Source organism: Mobula birostris, chromosome 24, assembly GCF_030028105.1.
Source record: "Mobula birostris isolate sMobBir1 chromosome 24, sMobBir1.hap1, whole genome shotgun sequence".
In the NCBI taxonomy this organism is placed as follows: Eukaryota; Metazoa; Chordata; class Chondrichthyes; order Myliobatiformes; family Myliobatidae; genus Mobula; species Mobula birostris.
The window spans coordinates 28,936,258-28,959,230 of NC_092393.1; the positions used below are offsets into that span (position 1 = coordinate 28,936,258).

At 39.7% G+C, this 22,973-nt stretch overlaps 1 protein-coding gene across 1 annotated transcript in view; it reads right to left on the minus strand.

Moving 5' to 3' along the window:
* LOC140187165 (bMERB domain-containing protein 1-like) overlaps positions 1-22,973 on the minus strand; it is a 74,782-nt gene that overhangs the window by 19,548 nt on the left and 32,261 nt on the right. The window contains exon 3 of the mRNA XM_072242179.1: positions 2,187-2,260. Coding sequence (XP_072098280.1) covers positions 2,187-2,260 — 74 coding nt within the window. The remainder of the gene's footprint in view (positions 1-2,186; positions 2,261-22,973) is intronic.

Consider the following 22,973-nt stretch of genomic DNA (forward strand, 5'->3'; position numbering starts at 1 on the left):
CTGACTGGCAAGGTAGTTAGTTAATGGTTATGTAGCAAATTTCCAAGAACACTAGTTATAAGAAGTGGCAACTTGAATGGCTACGTTCTACTTCCGTGAAGGTCAGAGAAGACTAGCATCCCAGGAACAGGAGATGAAGACAAAACTCCAGAAGCGGAGTTCAAATAAACAAACACAAAAGAGGCTGCAGATACTAAAATTCTGAATAACGTGTAGAGTCAAAAGTTGTAGGTCAATGTCTTGGGTCAAGAACCTGCATCAGGTGTAGTGATACACAAATGTTACTTCCATTTACTACAGATTATTTCTTCCAAGTATGTTTTCTTTTTGGTGCTACCATGACACAACTCATCGTAGTTTCCATTGTGCACAGGTAACATAGTGATTAGCACTACCCTTTACAGTACAGGCAACCAGGGTTCAATTCCCGCCATTGCCTGTGAGGAGTTTGTAAGTACTCCCGTGACTGCGTGGGTTTCCTCTGGGTGCTGTGATTTCCTCCCACAGTCCAAAGACATACTGGTTGGTAGGATAATTGGTCATTGTAAATTATCCCATGAGGATTAGATTGGGGGATTGCTGGGCGGGCGTGGCTCGAAGGACTGGAAAGGCAGCTCCAAGCTGTATCTTAATATAAAAATATGAACAGTCTTGATATATTTAGTGCAAACAAAGTGAAACACTTGAAGTGAGAAATCAAAAGTCATCCAGGACTCCAATTCTGATCACGGTGCTATCTGCTGGCTCTAGTGAATGCAAGAGGTGGTTCAATTATGAACCAGTAGAGACCACGTGAGGAACGGTAACTTGTGGATGATAGCATCCTTGGAAATCCACATGAATTTGTTGCTTTACAAATGAGGTAGGGGCTGGGAGTGGAAGAAAAGACTACACTCACTAATCCAACATAAAGAGTAATATATTAATATTCTGCCCACATCCATTTGACAGTTTAACAGGAATACAATATTTGCTATCTAACCCATTTTCTCATTAATGCTAGTTGTGGAATTGTTAACATTTTAATCTAATAATCATGTGAGAAGATTGAGAAGTACATGGAATAAAATTCAACACAATCTAGTTGGTTAGGAACATTGGAAATGCATGCAGGTTCTTGGTGAAGTTCAGTTCCTGGAACTTCAGAAAATTATTCAATTAAGGTGAGGCAAAGCAGTCTCACAAAATGGTTGGAGTGATATGTGAAAAACAGATAACCCAGTGGTTAAGACACAGTGTTTGGAAATATCCTGAATATAATTTAACTACTAAGATGAAAAACTAAAGTCTTACGTGAGCTCTTTTACCAATTACTAACCCATCTAATATAAATGGCTTTAATCTGCTTGTTGAATTCTAATAGGAATTTTATATAAGCTTGTTACGTAAGATATTAAAAGGGAATAATTTCAGCTTCAATTTTGGTCCATCATAAATAGTTATCTTGCAACTGTAGTGTGGTAATCTGATTCATAAGGGCTCAGAGTTGATTCTGTAGGCTCAAAATGCTAAAAAAACACAATTCTATTCCCAAACATAATTAAAAACATGTAAACCTCCAGAACAGTGAAAAAATATTTTTATTTAATCCTTCAGAAGGGCCTAAAAGTGTTCTTTTGATAAAAGAATGCAAGCTGCAAAATATGGAGGTGATTTATGGCTTTTGAAAGGAACTGATTTTCTTGTCCGGTCATATTTACCCTGCAGACCTACACTGATAGGTTATTTGTAAAAGGTGATTTACTTCAGTTACTGAAGCACAATTCTGAGACACCACAGGGTAAACTGGCTTCTTTCACTCTAATGTATGGTGCATCACAAGTGAACACAGTATTAGTGCGTGGCAAAATGGAAACACAAGAGACTGCAGATGCTGGAAAAAGCTGACTTGATCTGAAATGTTATTTCTCTCTGTAGATCACTTTTCTTGTTAAGCATAATTCAATGAAACTGACTGGATTAATATACATTGTAGTTTGTTATATCCATTTCTGGAACACGGAGACTAAAATAATAGTGATGTAATCGATCCATATTTCATATATAGTGGAAGCAATGTTTATACCTGTGATTAGCAGAGAATTCAATCACTGTTTTAACTATTTGTAGAAGATGCTGGTTCTTGATTTGTGATACCTAGCTCATTATTCTACTTCCTTAAGATTCAGATAGATCCGAATGCTCACCTGGTATTGAGACCAGTTTCTGCAGCTCTTTCTTAAGTCGGGTTATTTCTTTGCATAGTTGTATGTCATCCATCCTAGAAAATGTCAAAATAGTACATTGATAAATTTAACAGGTTGACATTGGGCAATTTCAGTGAGCAGAATAGTGAAATCCAATAAGAAAATCTTTATTAAACAATTTTATGCATTGAAAATAAACTAATTAGTTCCAATGTATAAAATAAGGTGCATTCAAAACTGTGGGTAAAACCTCGTGCAGGTAAACAAACTACTCCCTATCTATAGTTAGCTTTTTTTATTTCACAGCAGCATATTAGGTGCACAAAATCATAGAATTGTACAGCTCTTGGCTTCCTGTCCATTTTGACCATTGTACTTTTCTGTACTAATCCTATTTACCTGCATTAGGTCTACACCCTTCTATGCCTTGATGATTCAAGTTCTTATCAAGGTGCTTCTTAAATATTGAGAGAATACCTCCTCAAGCAGTGTGTTCCAGTTTACAACGACTCTATGTGAAGAAATTTCCCCTCAGATAGACCCTCTATCTCTTACTTTATTACCTTACTCTCGAGAGTTCCAGAATATTAAAAGATTATTATCAATCCTTCTTTTGTGTATGTGTATCAGATCACCCCTCAGACTCCTGAGTTCTAGGGAAAACAACCCCAGTTTATCCAACCCTTCCTTATAACTGTGACATTCCAATCTAGGCAACATCCTGGTGAATCTCCTCTGCACCCTCTCCAGTGCAATCACCTCCTTCCTGTGCTTCTGTGGATCATTTTATTTCTGTAATGCGAACTTGCCATTTCTTGTGGTCTGTTCAAAATCAAATAATCAAATAACTATCGTTATAGCCCACAATGTGTGATCAAGATCGGAAATACAAACATCAAACAAGTCAACAAATTCAAATATCTTGGCCCCTAATAACAAGTAATGGCAGGTGCGACACAGATATCAAATACAGAATAGCAATGGCGAAAGAAGCTTTCCAAAAAATGAAGACCATATTAACAAACAGAAAGATGAGCATGCACACTAAAAACAGAATACTGCAGTGCTACATTTATTCTATCCTGACTTATGGAAGTGAATGCTGGACCATTTCCCCAGCAATGGAAAAGAGACTAGAAGCAGCTGAATTACGGTTCTACAGGAGAATGTTAAAAATATCATGGACCACACACACATCAAATGAAGACGTTCTCAGAAGAGCCCAAGCAGTTCAATCACTCATACCAACGATAAGAGAAAGACAACTCAGATTCCTAGGACACATCATGTGGAAAGATGAACTAGAAAAACTCATACTTTCTGGAAAGATTGAGGGGAGTAAACCTAGAGGAAGACCTCGGCTTATGTACATCAAAAGCATAGCCAGGTGGCTACACATCGAGGAAATGGAAGTCATCCAAAAAACGAAGGATAGATCTATATGGAAAACCATGGTCACCAAAGTCCGCATCGGATATGGTACCCAGACAGACAGATTGATATAGCTACAGATTTTATTAACTTTTTGAAGCATATTGCAGTAAATATGTATTCAGCAATGTTAAAAATAAATTTAAAGGTTACTTGCCACACAATCACCTTTTTTGGAATAGCATCTTCCCCTCTGCCATCAGACTTCTGAATGGTCCATGAAACCATGAACTACTTAGTCTCTGCTTGCACTATTTATTTATTTTTATATATTTATTACAGTAAATTATTGTAACTTTTTAAAGTATTGCACTGTAATCCTGCGGCAAACAACAAATTTCATTAGATATTGTATGTCAGTGATAATAAACTTGATTCCGATTGTACATTCTAAGTGAACATTCGCCGTAAACAGCTTTTATTCTCTAACAATGGATTGTCAACTCTCTGGAACAGACAATACAAAGTATTAGCTAAGTAATAAATTAATCACTGTTAAAAGTTACGCACAAAATTAAAATACTTCACTTCAATACTTAATTTAATAATCAATTACGTGTGCATGAATAAGGTTGTACTTTATGTATATATACCTCTATTCCAATGGTAACCTTACAGCTGTATGTCTTTCAATGTAAGAGCAGCAATTTCTAACCATAAATGATTTATAACATAATGATTTATATTGTTTTCTCCTTACATTGCAGTCTTCCCACTGGAAATTATATCCTTATCTAAACCAAGTCCAGAATACTTTCAAGTAGTACAATGGGAAAATAATTGGAAATTTTGTTTTGCAGTAAAATTCTATCAAGAAGCTTTCAACTGCATTAGTGTATTTTTCATTATGAAGAAATGCGGGTTGTATCGTAGTTCTACTTAATAGGAATTTCAATCCGAATCAATGAAATGATGAAGCTGACAGCTGAATGCAGAGGAAAATGCATCTAGCTCTGGCAGTGACAAAGAACCTACATCATACATATTTTCATTTTCAACCCCCCCCCCCACCATGGTAGGAGCCCTACTCCCTCAGAAAGCCTCAGCTGACACAACCAAAAAACATTATATTGCTCATTGACTCTGTAATCCTGATGCTCGCTCTTCCCTGGGAGAAGGAGGTTCAGTGTGTACAATCAACAGCTTGTCTTTCTTTTGAATAACGAAAACCAATAACTAAAAAGTTGCAGAGCTCTAAAATCCATTTCTAATTTCAAGCTCAGTTAGGGGGTCTGAGTTTCAACAAAGAAACACAGTGAATGGAAACAGATGAAAAATGTTGCAGATGGTCTCTTTCAAAAATGTTCAATTCCAAATTGTAGAAAGCATTACTTGTTTCAGTCTAGCTCGGTTATAATATTTGATTTACTTTATTTCATGCCTTGAACTTCATTGTCATTGAAAACCTCCAGTTCCATAATATCTTTCAATTATATATAGCAAACCTCATTAAAAAGCATTATAATAGTACATTTATAGCATTTTCACTACGGATGAGTATATACTATTATGATTTTAATGTTGATATTATTTAATGAAATGTATCTGGCCATGTAATGTTAACTTGATCAACAAAACACTATTTTCATTGCAAGTATAGTGTATGTGTGAAGCAGCAAACAGTTATGACAATACTTAAACTAAGAAACCAATGACTGTATAAATTAACATTAAAAACATGGACTGAGAGTGGATTCATTTGAGCTCTTTAATCTAATATTATAGAAAATGACAGCTACAGAAATGGTTAAACATTGAGTGATTTTATAAAAATAGTCATAAAACACTGGAGCTCTATCATTTATTTTCATAGTCAAAACCACCAATGCTTGGAAGCTTATTATGCATGTAAGACGTAAAATGGCCTCAAATCAGTGCACCACAAAGATAAAGAGGGGAGAGGGTTAAGTTTCCTTTTGGAATTAATGGACAGGATATTGCAGATGTGCAAATACTCAATAAGAGCTGCTCATGTGCATCAAAGCAGAAAATTCGCCCTCAAGTTATGACCAGGGTAAGGAAAAAAATGAAAATACATTTCATCTGGGCTCTTTATCACCACCAGACGGGCTGCCTTTTTCTCTGCGCTCAGTTTTTGAGCTTCATCCTTTCACTAATTAGGGATGAAATCCATGTTCAAACAGAAAAAGGGAAGTCACTGATTTTCTTCATAACTAGAGGCACACTAATACTACTGTAAAATGAAGCACTTCTGCTCTCTGTGTTTGCGTTAGCTCTAAAGACTTTCCAATTATTTGCAAACCCTCATTCTTTCCCTTGGAATAAATAGTTTTCAGGTATATGGCATACCGCATCTACCTCCAATGCTCTTTTAGACAATGTATTTGAGATCATAACAACTCCAACATAACAAAAATTCCCTCCCATCTCACTAATTAGTTATCGAATAATGATTCTATTGTCAGCATTTACTTTGTTCAAAATCCCTCATAATTCACAACACCTCTAATTTTCTCTTATGGAAGAACAGTCTCAACTTTTCTTCCTTTGTAAATGAATGTATTCATCATTATTGAATACAATTGCTCTTACATTGAAGAGAGAACAGATAATGAAAGCATTGAGTTCATTCAGTTTTTAAATCACCTAATCCTGCAACTCACGCTTGACTGTACAGATGATGTGCAAAAAGATTTGTGTTCATGTTATTCATGTTAGATTTTCTCCAATTAAAGATATTCAAATTTTGTAAATTAATGTAATGCTTTATATTTCATTAACATTCCAAAATGATGATGCTTTACCACAATAATGACAATTTCATTACATTCTGAGCATAGGTATGATGCAATTTTTAACAAAAGCTTCAAGAAATATCATTACTGATCAACTTTTCCAGGCTGATTTCAAGGACAGGATGTGCATTGACAATTGTACGTTCATTTCTCATCCCCTTTAGGTAATGCTTGCACAAGGTTCTTGAATTCAAAAATTAATTAGCTTCATAAAAATATACATGTCCCTCCAATTCTAAGATTCAATGTTTCAAAGCACATTTATTATCAAAGAATGTATAAATTACACACCTTGAAATTTGTCTGCTAATAGGCAGCCACAAAGCAAGAAACTCGAATAACCCAGTTTTAAAAAATGACCATACATCACTGGGCAGAGAAAGAGAGAAAAAAAATATACACACACATTGTTCAAATAATACAAGCAAGCTAACAGCATCGCAAACTAGAATGAATCCCAGTTCCACTCCCAAAGCAGCTAGAGTAGGCCCAAGCCCAGCCTCGCGCCCCAGTTTTCATCCAAGCAGGGCAGAAACGCACAGCAGTCAGATCAGTTCATAGCCTCGGCACCACAGAGAAAAGAATGAACATTCATGGGAGAGTAAGTAACATTTTTAGTCGATTCTCTTGCCTCATGATTTATCAGTAAGATGTCGCACATCTTCAGTAGTGCCATCTTAAACCGAAAACAGTTATGGCTCTGTTGGCCCTTCATGGCTAGTCTGCAATTCTTCCCACTCCCAATTTCTATTCTCTGCATCACCTTTGTGCTTAACTACCTGTCAATCTCCACCTTGAATATATTCCCTAGCTCCACCTCTACTGCTCTTGGGGATAGAGAATTTCAAAGTTTCACCGTTCTCTGAAAAAAAGTGTTCAAAGTTCAAAGTAAAACTTATTATCAGAGTACGTACAGGTCACCACATACAACCCCGAGATTATTTTTTCAGGGGCACACTCAGCAGATCAATAGAACAGTAACTGTAAACAGGATCTGTAAACTATAAATATCAGGAACTGTACACAAATTGTGCAAATTCAGATAATAACTAAATGGCAATAAATAGCATGAAGTGACAAGATAAAAGAGTCCTTAAATGAGTATAGTTATCACCTTTTGTTCAAGAGCCTGATGGTTGAGGGGAAGTAACAGTTCTTAAACCTGGTGGTGCGAGTCCTGAGGCTCTTGTACCTTCTACCCGATGGCAGCAGTGAGAAAAGATCATGGCCTGGGTAGTGAGCATCTCTGATGATGGATGCTGCTTTCCTACAGTAATGTTTCATGTAGATGTGCTCAATGGTTGGGAGGGTTTTACCCATGATGTACTGGGCTGAATCCACTACTTTTTGCAGGATTTTCTGCTCAAAGGCATTGGTGTTCCCATACCAGGCTATAATGCAGCTAGTCAGCATACTTTCCACCACATATCTGTTGAAGTTTGCCAGGAAGAAATTCCTCCTCATTCCCTCATTCTAAAACCATACAATTGCTTCCATATACCTCACAAGAGAAACATCTTCTCAGCAAACCAATCTTTTGGTCCCCTTCAGAATGTTATACATTTCAACATCAACAAACACAAAATGCTAGAGGAAGTCAGCAAGCCAGTCAGCATCTATGGAGGGGAATAAACAGTCGACCTTTTGGGCTGAGATCAATCATTGCCTGCTTATTCCTCTCCATAAATGTTGCTTGATTTGCTGAGTTCTTCCAGCAGTTTGTGTGTGTTGCTGTAGATTTGCAGCATCTGCAGAATCTTGTCTTTATACATTTCAATAAAATCACTTTCAGTCCCATTAATGTAGGCCCAAAATGTTTGCTCCTTTTATCTCAGGAATCACCCACATTAGCCATACTCAGCATATTGTCAGAGTTTTGTGCCTATCTATGAAAGGGTGAGGTATAGAGAGGTAGTGTTTGTGGACCATTCAGAAATCTGATGGCTAGGGTTGCCAACTTTCTCACTCCCAAATAAGGGACAAAAGTAGCAGTCAAATACGGGACACTTATGTTTACTCCGAGAAAGACTACCATGACCATGAAGCCTTGCACGGGCACCTGTGTGTGTATGTGTGATGTGCACATACATGATGTGCGCATGCGTGCACGTGCCGATTTTTTTCTACAAAGCGGTTTTGGCTTAATCTTCCTGACTGTACCTTCATTATTTCTACTTTATATAGGCTGAGTATTTATCATATCATTCCTGTTTTTACTATATGTTAGTGTTATTTTATTTGGTATGACTTAGTAGGTTCTTTTTTGAGTCTGGGAACGCTCAAAAATTTTTCCCATATAAATTAATGGCAATTGCTTCTTCGCTTTACGCCATTTCGGCTTACAAATGGTTTCATAGGAATGCTCCACCTTAGCTGGGGAATTACGGGACAAGGGTGGTCCCATATGGCACAAACCAATTAGCCCAATATATGGGATATCCCGGCTAATACGGGACAGTTGGCAAACCCTACTGATGGCTGAGGGGAAGAAGCTGGTCCTAAAATGTTGATTGTGCATCTTCACACTCTCGTACCTCCTCCCTGCTGATAATAATGTGAAGAGGGCATGTCTCAGATGGTGAGGTACTTATTAATGGATACCACCTTCATTGGTGTTCTGGCAAGATGGAAGTGTGTTCGGATGCAGATGCCTCTCAGGGGCCAACCAAAGGTGTTTTTGTCTTTTTAAAATGTTTTTGCTTACGATCACAGGACAATGTCGGTTATTAAGTACTTAAGGAACTGCAGGTCTACCCCACCAGTGAGTTGGTGGACAAGCTGGACCTGGTGCAGATCATGTTACGACCTGCTATAGGAAGGCATAGGCATCAGTGCGCCAAGACAATGTGTAGACTAACTGCGAGTGATCGTCTTGGAGATTTCTCTTGCAATTGCAAGACTCTGTTGGACATCAAAAATGTACAATGCTGCAAGTGTGTTTCCCTTGTTTATTGGTGAGACAGACAGTGAGGAAGCTGCTGGCCTTGGTTTTAGTGAGGACTAGACCTCAAGCTGCGGTCTTGCCTGTTGCAGCGGTCCAGGAGAGGAGATGCCAGAGGCGGTTTAGCACAGTAACCATGCTTGATCAGGCTGGCCCCTCCCACTGGTGCTGCCCTCCAGTGTTTGATCAGTGAAATGACACTATGGTGTTGTGGTGTTAGTTCTAGAGCGTCAGAGAAGTGTGTGAAGTTGCCATTACTAGAGAGAAAATTCTTGGAAAAATGAAAGATCTGAAGGTAGATAAATCACTAGGACCAGATGGCGTACACCCCAGGGTTCTGAAAGAGGTGACCGAAGAGGTTATGGAGACATTACTAATAATCTTTCAAGAATGAATAGAATCTGTAATGGTTCTAGAAGACTGGAAAATTGAAAATATTACTCTACTCTTCGAGAAGGGACAGAGGCAGAAGAAAGGAAATTATAGTCTAGTTAGTCAGACTTCAGTGGTTAGGAAGATATTGGAATCAATACTTAAGGGGTACCCCAATACTTAAGGTTTTGGGGTTCTTGAAGGCACGTGATAAAATGGGCCATAGTCAGCATGGTTTCCTCAAGGGAAAATCTTGCCTGACTAATCTGTTGGAATTCTTTGAAGAAATAACAAGCAGGATAGACAAAGGATAACTGCGTGATGTTGTGTACTTGCAGCTGACTGGCAGGAAAAAAAGAGTGGAAACGAAGGGAGTCTTTTCTGGCTGGCTGCCGGAGACTATCAGTGTTCCACGTGTCTGTGTTAGGAGCGCTTCTTTTTACGTTATTATGTCGATGTTTTGGATGATGGAATTGATGGCTTTGTTGCAAAGTTTGGTGACGATACCAAGACATGTGGGGGGGCAGGTAGTTTTGAGAAAGTAGAGGGGCTACATCAAGACTTGGACAGATTAAGAGAATAGGCAAAGAAGTGGCAGATGGAACAGTGTTGGGAAGTGTATGGTCATGCACTTTGGTAGAAGAAATAAAAGAGTAGACTATTTTCTAAATGGAGCGAAAATCCAAAAATCCGAAGCACAAAGGGAATTGGAAGTCCTTGTGCAGGGTTCCCTAAAGGTTCATTTGCAGGTTGAATCTGTGGCGAGGAAGAAAAATACAATGTTAGCATCAATTCCAAGAGGACTAGAATATAGAAGGATGTAATGCTTTGGCTTTCTAAAGAACTGGTGAGGCATCACTTGGAGTTGTGAGCAGTTTTGGGCTCCTTTTCTTAGAAAGAATATGCTGACACTGGACAGAGTTCAAAAGAAATTCATGAAAATGATTCCAAGATTGAATGGCTTGTCATAAGAAGAGTGTTTGATAGCTCTGGGTCTGTATTCACTAGAATTCAGAAGAATAAGGGGTGACCTCATTGAAACCTATCGAATGGTGAAAGCTCTTGATAGAGTGGATGGGAAGAGGATGATTCCTATGGTGGGAAAGTCTAGCGCCTGAGGACACAGCCTCAGAATAGAGGGGTGTACTTTTAAAATGCAGATGAGGAGGACATTCTTCAGCCAGAGGGTGGTGAATCTGCGGAATAAGTCACCACAGGAAGCTGTGGAGGCCAAGCCTTTATGAATATTTAAGGCAGAGGTTGATAGATTCTTGATTAATCAAGACATGAAGGGATACGGGAGAAGGCAGGAGATTGTAGCTGAGAGGATTAATGGATCAGCCAGGATAAAATGGCAGAGCAGATTCAATGGGCCAAATGGCTAAATTCTGCTCCTATATCTTATGGTCTTAATCCAATGAATCGTAGCATTCCCTTTATCATAAGTACTGTATACCTTTCCTCAGATAGGGAGTCCATACTTGGACAAAATGTACTGATGTAGTCTCTCTCCAACTAGAACAAGCTAACTGTCCTCCAGTATTCATCTCTGCTTCTAACAAAGCTCAAAATGCCCTTTGTCTTTCAAGTTGCATTCCACACCTCTGAATTAACTTCCAATGATTTGTACGCAAGGACTCCTGGTTCCGGCTGAACACCAACATCTTTTAACCCTTGCTGCACTTTCCTTACAACCCATTTTGCTATGCGGCTTCATATCATCAGCAAACTTAGACAGATTACACTGACGCCCCATCCATACCATCAATAAAAATTGCGAACAGCCAAGGCGCCAACTCTCAACCCAATGGCTTCCTTCTAATTACAAATCCCAAAAGTGACCAGCTTGTTCCTACTCTCTTGTTTTCTTGTAAAGCTGTTTAGCCACTGCTATGATTTATGCCATGCATTGTTATTATTGCCATTTCCATGGTATAAACACAATGAGCAAAAAAGTGTTTTATCATTTAAAAAATGTTCTAAGAAGGTGCTAACGTGGTGCCTTTGCCATTTTTTTCTGAAGTCTCTTGTGTATGCATTTCATGTATGTACAATAATAGAATTGACTGAGCACAAATAACTTGGTACAGACATAAACTGATTCAGTCTATCCACCACAGCCTGATTTAAAAGGGGAGGTCAGCAAGGAATCCAACCACAGCGGCGACTCTTCATGCAGCTGATGTTAAGGGAGGGCAGCACTGCCACAGGATGGGCACCCTGATCCAGAGATGCATGAGTTGAGTTCAGGGCAACATTGACCATCGGTGAAGCTGCAGGACCTGGCAGAGCAGCAGCAACCCAGCCTTGGAGTTTAGATTCTGCAGTCATTGCTCCCTGGACAGCCTGAGGTAGCTGGAGAACTTCTGAAAAGCTCTTAAGTGATGAGGCATCTTAGTCAGAGCTGTTCACGTCCACTCTCAGACTTTCTGTCAAATAACTCTTACCTTTGACCCTTCTACTGTTCCTGGCCATCCTGAGAGTTAAGAGGCCACTGCAGTAAAGGCCCTTGTCCATAACTTGCACCTGAAGTCTTAGAGCTCACAAAGTAATGTACTCAAATCCAAATGACTCCACAACAACCCCACAGGTAATACATCTGACAGAAATATTTCAAACGTCATTAGAAACAGGGATGGTGCCGGAGGATTGGCGTATTGCTCATGTTGTTCCATTGTTTAAAAAGGATTCTAAGACTAAACCTAGCAATTATCAGCCTGTGAGTTTGACGTCAGTGGTGGGTAAATTGATGGAAAGCATTCTTAGAGATGGTATACATAATTATCTGGATAGACAGGGTCTGATTAGGAACAGTCAACATGGATTTGTGCGTGGAAGGTCATGCTTGACAAATCTTACTGAATTTTTTGAAGAGGTTACTAGGAAAGTTGACGAGGGTAAAGTGGTGGATGTTGTCTATGTGGACTTAAGAATAACACAGTTTAAGAATAAGGGGTAGGCCATTTAGAACGGAGTTGAAGAAAAACTTTTTCACCCAGAGAGTGGTGGATATATGGAATGCTCTGCCCCAGAAGGCTGTGGAGGCCAAGTCTCTGGATGCTTTCAAGAAAGAGTTGGATAGAGCTCTTAAATATAGTGGAGTGAATGGATATGGGGATAAGGCAGGAACTGGACACTGATTGTGGTTGATCAGCCATGATCACAGTGAATGGTGGTGCTGGCTCGAAGGGCCGAATGGCCTACTCCTGCACCTATTGTCTATTGTCCATTGTCTATTGACTTCAGTAAGGCCTTTGACAAGGTCCCACATGGAAGGTTGGTTAGGAAGGTTCAATTGTTAGGTATTAATATTGAAGTAGTAAAATGGATTCAGCAGTGGCTGGATGGGAGATGCCAGAGAGTAGTGGTGGATAACTGTTTGTCAGATTGGAGGCCGGTGACTAGTGATGTGCCTCAGAGATCTGTACTGGGTCCAATGTTATTTGTCATATACATTAATGATCTGGATGATGGGGTGGTAAATTGGATGAGTAAGTATGCAGATGATACTAAGATAGGTGGTGTTGTGGATAATGAAGTAGGTTTTCAAAACTTGCAGAGAGATTTAGGCCAATTGGAAGAGTGGGCTGAAAGATGGCAGACAGAGTTTAATGCTGATAAATGTGAGGTGCTACATTTTAGTAGAACTAATCAAAATAGGATATACATTATAAATGGTAGGGCATTGAAGAATGCAGTAGAACAGAGGGATCTAGGAATAATGGTGCATAGTTCCCTGAAGGTGGAATCTCATGTGGATAGGGTGGTGAAGAGAGCTTTTGGTATGCTGGTCTTTATAAATCAGAGCATTGAGTATAGGAGTTGGAATGTAATGTTGGAATTGTACAAGGCATTGATGAGGCCAAATTTGGAGTATTGTGTACAGTTTTGGTCACTGAATTATAGGAAAGATGTCAACAAAATAGAGAGAGTACAGAGAAGATTTACGAAAATGTTACCTGGGTTTCATCACCTAAGATACAGAGAAAGGTTGAACAAGTTGGGTCTTTATTCTTTGGAACGTAGAAGGTTGAGGGGGAACTTGATAGAGGTGTTTAAAATTATGAGGGGGATAGATAAGAGTTAACGTGGATAGGCTTTTTCCATTGAGAGTGGGGGAGATTCAAACAAGAGGACATGAGTTGAGAGTTAAAGGGCAAAAGTTTAGGGGTAACATGAGGGGGAACTTCTTTACTCAGAGAGTGGTGGCTGTGTGGAACGAGCTTCCAGCAGAAGTGGTTGAAGCAGGTTCAATGTTGTCATTTAAAGTTAAATTGGACAGCTATATGGACAGGAAAGGAATGGAGGGTTATGGGCTGAGTGCAGTTTGGTGAGACTAGGTGAGAGTAAGAGTTCGGCACAGACTAGAAGGGCCAAGATGGCCTGTTTCCGTGCTGTAATTGTTATATGGTTATATAGGTAACCTATGCTATCTTTAAATAGTACCAATCCAGATCTTGTCTCGGCTGCCATGACTTGCTTTCCTGTGCATGGTCCACACTAAGCCTTAATTATACTTTTATAATTCATTTTGACAGGAGGTCTGTCAACTGACTATTGCTTCTGGACTGACATCACCCACACTCTATGTGTTCAGCACATTGATGTTTCATGCACATAGAACCTAGAATGAAGTTTGCATTATCTGCTACATAGTTAAGTTTCAAATTATATTTCACATGCAAAATCAACCACACAGTGCTTAAAAATATAGTCAACACAATTACATTATTAGACTACCATCTGAAATTTTGATATCTTGTGAAGAAAAATGATGATTGCTAATTCCTGTCATCTTTCCTATAGCCCTAATGAAATATTACATTGTAAAATAACACTGTGGATAATGTGTATCATAAACACAACAGATTCTGCAGACACTGGAAATCTTGAGCAACACACAAAACTGCTGGAGGACCTCAGCAAGTATGGAAGGGAATAAACAGCCAATGTTTCAGATGTAGACCCTCCATCAGGGCTGGGAAGGAAGGAGTCAGAAGCTAAAATAAGATGGGTCGGAGGAGGAGTACAAGTTGACAGTTGATAGTGAAACCAGGTGAGAGGGAAGGTGGGTGGGTGGGTGGAGGAGGGGGATGAAGAAAGAAGCTGGGAGGTGATAGGTGGAAGAGGTAAAGAGTTGAAGAAGAAGGAATCTGATGGACCATAGAAGGAGGAGTATCAGAGGGAGGCGATGTGCAGGTGAGAAGGGGTGACAGGGAAATCAGAATGGAGAATGGAAAAACAGTGGAAAATGGGTCATACTAAGTTGGTGCTGGAAGCATGGTGACTTGTAGGCTACCCAGTGCAACTTTTGCTGATTTGATTTGACACAAAAAAATGCAGTTGACTGTGTTTTTTTTTTAATGCATTTCTACAATGGAACTACAAAGAACCCAGCAACAAAATGGAAATTTATACAGTGCAAAACAAACAAATCCAATATATAGTTCATAACAGTAAGAAAAAAAAGCACCCAAAAGAGAATTATGTAAAATTAATATCCACCCCAACCTCCCACTGAAAAGAAAGAAAAACCCAGGCCAACCATTTTACACATATTAAAAAAAAACAATCGGAACATTCAATCCCAGAGAACTGTAAATATATATAAAAAATAACATAATGCCAACTACCAAAAGTATAGTATAATTCATAACAAAAAACTGTATAACCTTCAAGAAAACAGTGCTGAAAGTAAGGGATTGTAGCATGCTAAAAAAAAAGAATAAACTTACACTAAAGAAGCACTGTGAAAATATTCAAGAAAATGTCCCCACACTTTATGAAACTTTATGTCCGAGTTAAGAAGTGAATAATTAACCTTTTTGGGGTCTAAGCAGGCCATAATATCATTAACCCATTGAGCATGAGTGGGTGGGGCAGCATCTTTCCACCTAAGAAGAACCAACTGTCTAGCCAAAAGAGAGGCAAAAGATAATGTTTGGCATTTAGCCGAACTGTTGACTGTGTCTTGATGTACATGTGACAGATAAAGTTAATCTTTAAAAGAGAGAGTGGGAAGTGAAGAAATGATAGAAATCAATATTCATGCCATCAGGTTGCAAGCTACTTAGACAGAATATGTTGCTCCTCCAACCCGAGTGTGGCCTCATTGTGACGGTAGAGGAATCGTGGACTGACATATTGGAATGGGAATGGGAAGTCAAATTAAAATGGGTGGCCACCTGGAAATCCCGTGTTTTTGTGGTGAACGGAGCAAAGGTGCTCAATGAAGTGGTCCCCAAATCTACATTGGATCTCACTAAAGTACGTTAAATGGTGCTTTTCCGATAACTTTCCTTATTGATTCAATAACAAGATAGATAATGTTTATCAGTTCAAGGTGAATATCAGTATCTCAGATATGTTATTGAATTTATCTCATATTTTTAAACAGTTTTCTAACAGGGACAATGAAAGCAATAATGAAAATTCAGTTAGGTCAAGTGCTTCCTATTGAATACATTCTCAAGATCTGAGTGCACAGGTCTGGAGGAATAAGTCTATTCCGTGGCACAGTCAGCTGAAGGAAATTCTTAAAATGAATGTAATTTGAACTGAAATTGAACAAAACACAGTGCCAAAAATATATAACAAAATAGTTGTTTAGGAAATGTAAAAACACTTAAAGGATTTTTTATTATTTGTAGAAACCTTATTCAGTGTAGTTACCAAGGACAGCTAACTATGGAGTGCAGCCTTTTAAAAAAGGAATTACAGCAAGCCTCTTTTCTTGAGAATAATGTCAAGGAGTGATCGATGATTTGATTTCCCAGCAGCAGGCAAAGAATATAAATAGCTTTGATCTTCTTCACTGTTTTCAAAGATCTAAGGTTTCGTTCGGTTTGGTATTGGAGACTTATTGCATTTGTGTGCATCACATAATGATAGACCTGCTACCTGTCACTCTTCAGAGTCTGACTATTAACATAGAATGGAATTTTTATTTCCATATCAATTCAATCTGAAAAATATATTTTCATGGTCAAGGCTGTAATATTAAATTATTCTCAAGTTAAATCTGAATACATTTGGCCAGTATCCTTTGTTTTGTATTTTTATATGTTTCAGTTGATCTCGGAGCTCTAAATCTCATCGAGTCTAATTCTTTCCTCTACCCACCACTTTTGTATTGTGAAACTTTAGTATCATTATAATCGAAAAGAAATGCAAATTACCAATTAGCAAGATTATATCTGTCTCATCAAGGCAGCACCAGTTCGAATCAGAACACTTGCTCTCTTATCTGTGCTGTACACAAAGAAAACAGACTAGAATGATGTGCTTTCACAATGAGATTAATTGTTTGCGAGAGGGAAGTAAACCACATGTTCAAAAGGCATAACAGCAATATGCCTGAGTCATAAGTAGCAATCAGTGGAGGAAATTAAGAACCTCAATGAGGATAAACAAAACCATTTTAAAGAATCAAGCAACACACATCAAAGTTGCTGGTGAACGCAGCAGGCCAGGCAGCATCTGTAGGAAGAGGTGCAGTCGACGTTTCAGGCCGAGACCCTTCGTCAGGACTAACTGCCTGAAACATCGACTGCACCTCTTCCTACAGATGCTGCCTGGCCTGCTGCGTTCACCAGCAACTTTGATGTGTGTTGCTTGAATTTCCAGCATCTGCAGAATTCCTGTTGTTTCCATTTTAAAGAATGCATGATTTCCGTGAATGTGGTGACTGACAAACCCTAATCCTTATATTTCCTTGTACTTTAAAACTAGCTGTTTGCTTCTGGCTGTGCCTGAGTTGAAGATGACTATGTTTTCTTTTACTAGGCAGGCTTCATTGTAAAAGCTAGCCATGCCATTATCTGAGTTACACCCATATACACCCAATGGACAAGCCCCCATTATGTCCCAATCCTAAAACATTGAAACCCTGGGACACTAAGCACCCAATCTTGTCCCTCCCTCAACCAGTCTTTTTAATGGCCATTACACCATAGCTCCAGGTACTGAGAACACGTATCCTTGCTCCTTGCACCAGTTCCTCAGTGACTCATTCATCTGTAATACCTTGAGATTACTACCTTGAAGGTCCTGCTCTTCAGCCTCTTTCCTGACTCCCTGTTATATCACTGTGCAAGGCCTCTCCTCCCTTTCTATCTATGCCTTTGGTGCTAATGTGCACCATGACCTCTGGCCACTCACCCTCCCCCTTGAGAATATTCCGCAGTTGCCCTGAGATATCCTGGATCCTACTGCCATTCTTGTGTTTCTTTTGCAGCTGTAGAATTTCTTGTCCATCTCCCTAGATACAGCACTAAGTCATGGCATCTGCAGAAATTCTCTGATAACTTAGCAATAGTTGGGTGTATAAAAGGAGGATGGGAAGATGAATACAGGGCTCTGGTGGAGGACTTTGTCAAATGGTGCAAACTGAATCACCTGCAGCTCAACATCAGTAAGACAAAGGAGATAGTGATGGACTTTAGGAAGACTAAGCCTGCACTGCTCCCTGTTACTATTGATGGTGAGGACGTGCATGTTGTGAGGACATACAAGTACCTGGGGGTGCACCTGGATGACAGACTCAGGTGAAGCACCAATACAGAGGCTGTGTACAAGAAGGGCCATGGTCACCTCTACTTCCTGAGGAGACTGAGATCCTTTAGACTATGCAGGCTTCTCCTTCACACCAGTCTGTTGTTGCCAGTACAATCTTCTATGCGGTGGTGAGCTGGGGCAATGGCATCAAGATGGGTGAGGTCAACATGCTCAATATTCTAATTAGAAAGGCTGGCTCTGTTATAGGAGCCAAAACTGGACACACTGGAGGCTGTGGTAGAACAAAGGACCCTACGGAAAATCCTGGTGATTCTGGACAATGTTTCTCACCCTCGGCATGCCACCGTAGCTGAACAGTAAAAGAGCAAGACAACTGTGCTGCTCCAAAGAGTGCTCTATAAGGTCATTCTTATCCTCGGCCATTAGGCTCTATAATGAGTCAACCTATACCTGGGGAAGTGATGACCCCTCCACCCGATAGACTGTTTGAGGTAAGTATTTTTTAAAAATTCTTTCTTACTTTTCTTCCAATATTTGTATATCTGTGCAATTGTAGTGCCACAGTGTCACTGTAATTTCCTTTGGGATCAATAAAGCATCTATCTGTCTAAATATTGAGTTTCCTGGTACTATTACTCTGCCTGACTTTATTCTTCTCAGCTGGGTCTCAGAGCTGGCCACAGTGCCACCGGCCTAGCTGCTGCTGCTGTGCTCTGGTTGGTCATTCTCCCAGCAGCGTCCAAAGGGGTATACTTATTGCCGAGGGGAACGTCCACAGAGAAACCTTGCTCTGACTGCTTACTTCCCTTGGTATTCACCCATCTACTGTCTGAAGCCTGCATTCTTGATGTGGCCACCTCAGTAAAAGTTTCATCTAAGAGGTTTTCAGCCTCCCAGATGGTCCTGAGTACATCCTGCTTCAGTTCCACGACCTCTTCAGTCAGGAGCTGAGGTTCAGTGCACTTCCCATAGATACAGGCAATCAGGAATACTGTTAGGTGTCATGAAATCCCACATCCTGCAGGAAGAGCATTCCCCCACCTTTCCTGAATTAAGGACTTGGTATTTACTGACAACAAAAATAAGCCTACCTGTTCTTACATGTGTCTTGTCTCACTTAGGTCATTTACTCAGCCTCTTCATGCCAAACTTGTTATACATTTAGTTCTAACTTCTTAAGCTTATGTTCCGCAATCAAATAAATGATTTCAAATGACTCAGCACCCTTAGCCTCTTCCTGTTCTCACCGAAGCCTGTTGAGTCAAAGCCTTCCACTCTTACCCTGGCCCACTCCAACAACAGCCACTCCACTTAAAACTAACTTATTTTTATTGGCCACTAAGTTAATCTCCCATTACGCAGACAATTCCTGCTAGTGCCCACTCACTTTTTAGAAGTGGTGCGTAATGCCCACAAGTAACTGTTTCCAACTCTCTCCGCGATCTCCTGCTCTGCAGATTAACAGGAATTAAGCAATTAAGTCACTAACAGCATTTAAGAAGAGTCTGGCCAACAATATGAATTGCCTATTCACAAAAGGCTACAATTCTAAAGCTAGAAAATGAGATTACCATGGATGGGTGTCTGTCTACTGGTCGGCAATGATGTGCAGACGGAATGGTACACTTTATAACTATGACATTAATATGACTAACTTCAAAGGTAAGACATTAGATGTAAAGCACACTGAGGAACCAAGATATTGATGGTTATAGCTCTATCCTATTATGATATGTTGGAAATTACAAAATCCAAAATTATACTACAATGGACCAGATGATTCAACTTAATTTTCAATATTATAATAGCATTTATGTAACAGAAGCTGTTTTCCCTCCACAAAAAAATTACAAACTTCTGCAATGTACAAAACTAATAGTTATCCACAAGTTTGTCTATTTTGTTTCCAATTTGGCCATGTTCCAATTTATAAGTTAATTCCATAATTGTTGATGGTGTTATCAATGCAAGTTCTTTTTATATTTAATATACATCTTTGAAATATGTAGTTTTTATACCATTTCAAATTCATTTTAAATCTAGTTTTACTTTACACTTTAATGGAATGATATTGATTCAATTTATCCTCCAATTGTATACTTTTATTTCTGATTAGTTAAACATGGTATTTTCAACATCTCTCAGCATGAAATATTCCTTTCCAGTGTCAAATGATTGCCCACTTTATCTTTGCACATCTATGCTGTATGACCGTCTATTAAAAATTGTCAAATGATGCTGCACCACACCATTTTTCATGAAAGTATAGTGAGCTTACAGTGCAACTAAAGCTACCCATCAGGAAGAAAGTACAGGAGCCTCAAGACTCCCACCACCAGCTCCAGGAACAGTTATTACCCCACCACCATAAGGCTCTCGAACCAGTGGAGATGACTTCACTCATCTTCACTTGCCCACCATTGAAAATGTTCCCACAGCCTATGGACTCACTCTCCAGGACTCTTCATCTCACGTTGTTGATATCTATCACTTATTTACTTATTATTATTATTTCTTTCTTTTTGTGTTTGCAGTTTGTTGTCTTTGGTACATTGGTTGAATGCCCAAGTTGTTTTGGTCTTTCACTGATTCTATTATGGTTGTTATACTATTATGGATTTATTGAGTATGCGCTCAAGAAAATGAACCTCAAGGCTGCATATGGTGACATATACAGCATGTACTTTGATAATAAATTTACTTTGAACTTTTGAACTTTGATTCATATCCCCTGTAGTTTGCCTACCAGGGGCACACTGGAGTCGACAATGCTGTCATCTACCTACTGAACAGGGCCTACTCCCATCTGGATAAGCAGAGCAGCACTGTGAGGATCATGGTTTTTTTTTGATTTTCATGTGCCTTCAATACTATACAGCCTTCTTTGCAGGGGGAAAAGCTCCATTCAATGCAGGTTGGCACTTCCATTGTATCCTGGTTAATGGACTACCTGACTGGCAGACCACAGTCTGTGCAGCTTCAGAGCTGTGTGTCAGACATGGCTATAAGCAGCATTAGGGCCCACAGGGGACTGTATTGGCTCCCTTCCTGATTACCCTGTATACCTCAGACTTTAGATACAACATTGAGTCATGTCATCTGCAGAAACTCTCTGATGACTCAGCAGTAGTTGGGTGTATAAAGGGAGGATGAATACTGGTCCCTGGTGGAGGACTTTGTCAAATGGAGCAAGCTGAATCACCTGCAACTCAACATTGGTAAGACAAAGGAGATGGTGATGGACTTTAGGAAGACTAATCCTGCGCTGCTCCCTGTTACTACTGATGGTGAGGACATGGATGTGGTGAGGACCTACAAGTACCTGGGGGTGCACTTGGATGACAGACTCGAGTGGAGCACCAACATGAAGCTGCGTACAAGAAGGGCCAGAGTCGCCTTTGCTTCCTGAGGAGACTGAGGTCATTTGGAGTAGGCAGGCCCCTCCTTCACATGTTCTACCAGTCTGTTGTTGCCAGTACAATCTTCTATGTAGTGGTGTGCTGGGCAATGGCATCAATACGGGCTCAACAAACTGATTAGAAAGGCTGTCTCTATTATAGGAATCAAATTGGACACACTGGAGGCTATTGTAGAACAAAGCACCCTACAGAAAATCCTGGCAATTCTGGACAATGTTTCTCACCCTCTGCATGCCACATTGGCTGATCAGAGGAGCACTTTTAGTAATAGACTAAGACAACTGTGCTGCTCCAAAAAGTGCTAAATGAGGTTATTCTTACCCTAGGCCATTTGGCACTATAAAGAGTCAACCTATTATGGGGGAAGTGATGACCCCCTCCTGTTAGACTGTTTGAAGTAAGTTATATTATTCCTTCTACTTCTAATATTTGTATACCTGTGCATTTGTAATCTTACTCTGATACTGTAATTTCCTTTGGGATCAATAAAGTATCTATCTATACAGAACAACCAAAATAACAGGATAAGTAATGTCTACCTGCTTCTAATCTGCTATCAGTTTGAAAAGGAACATTGATTGATCAATTCCTGAGAGAAAAAACTATCAGAGAGCACAGTATGGATTCTTGAGGAAGTAATGTTCACACATTGAATTCAACCATATATGAAACATATAGGCATCCGTTAGTCTTGTGAGACCATGGATTTACGCCTTGGAAGGTTTCCAGAGTGCAGGCCTGGGCAACGTTGTATGGAAGACCAGCAGTTGCCCATGCTGTAACTCTCCCCTCTCCACGCCACCAATGTTGTCCAAGGGAAGGGCACTAGGGCCGATACAGCTTGGCACTGGTGTCGTCGCAGAGCAATGTGTGGTTAAGTGCCTTGCTCAAGACTCAACACGCTGCCTCAGCTGAGGCTCAAACTAGCAACCTTCAGATCACTAGACCAACGCCTTAACCACTTGGCCGCGCACCAACACATATGGTGCAAGATAAATTTCTATTTCACAAAAAGGGTCTTTAAATTTTAAGAGGAAAATTTTCAGAAGCCAATAAAGTGCAGGCATCTGAACAATACTAGTCTACAAGTTGTTGTGCACAGCAATGCGCAATCGAGCAAATGTAACTTTTTCTTCTATTTATTGCGCCATGCATTACAGAAAATAGGCCATGTGGAACCGAAGCTGGCCCATGATGTTTGAGAGAGACAGGTTTGATATTTTAGAGACCTGCTCAGACCCCGAGGGAGCATAGTAAATGATTTCTGTTTATGGACAAAGGTCTCAATCAGAGAGTAAAAGGGTTGGAGTGGTCTGGCATCTGACGCTTGGAGACTGCATTGGGTGTAGAA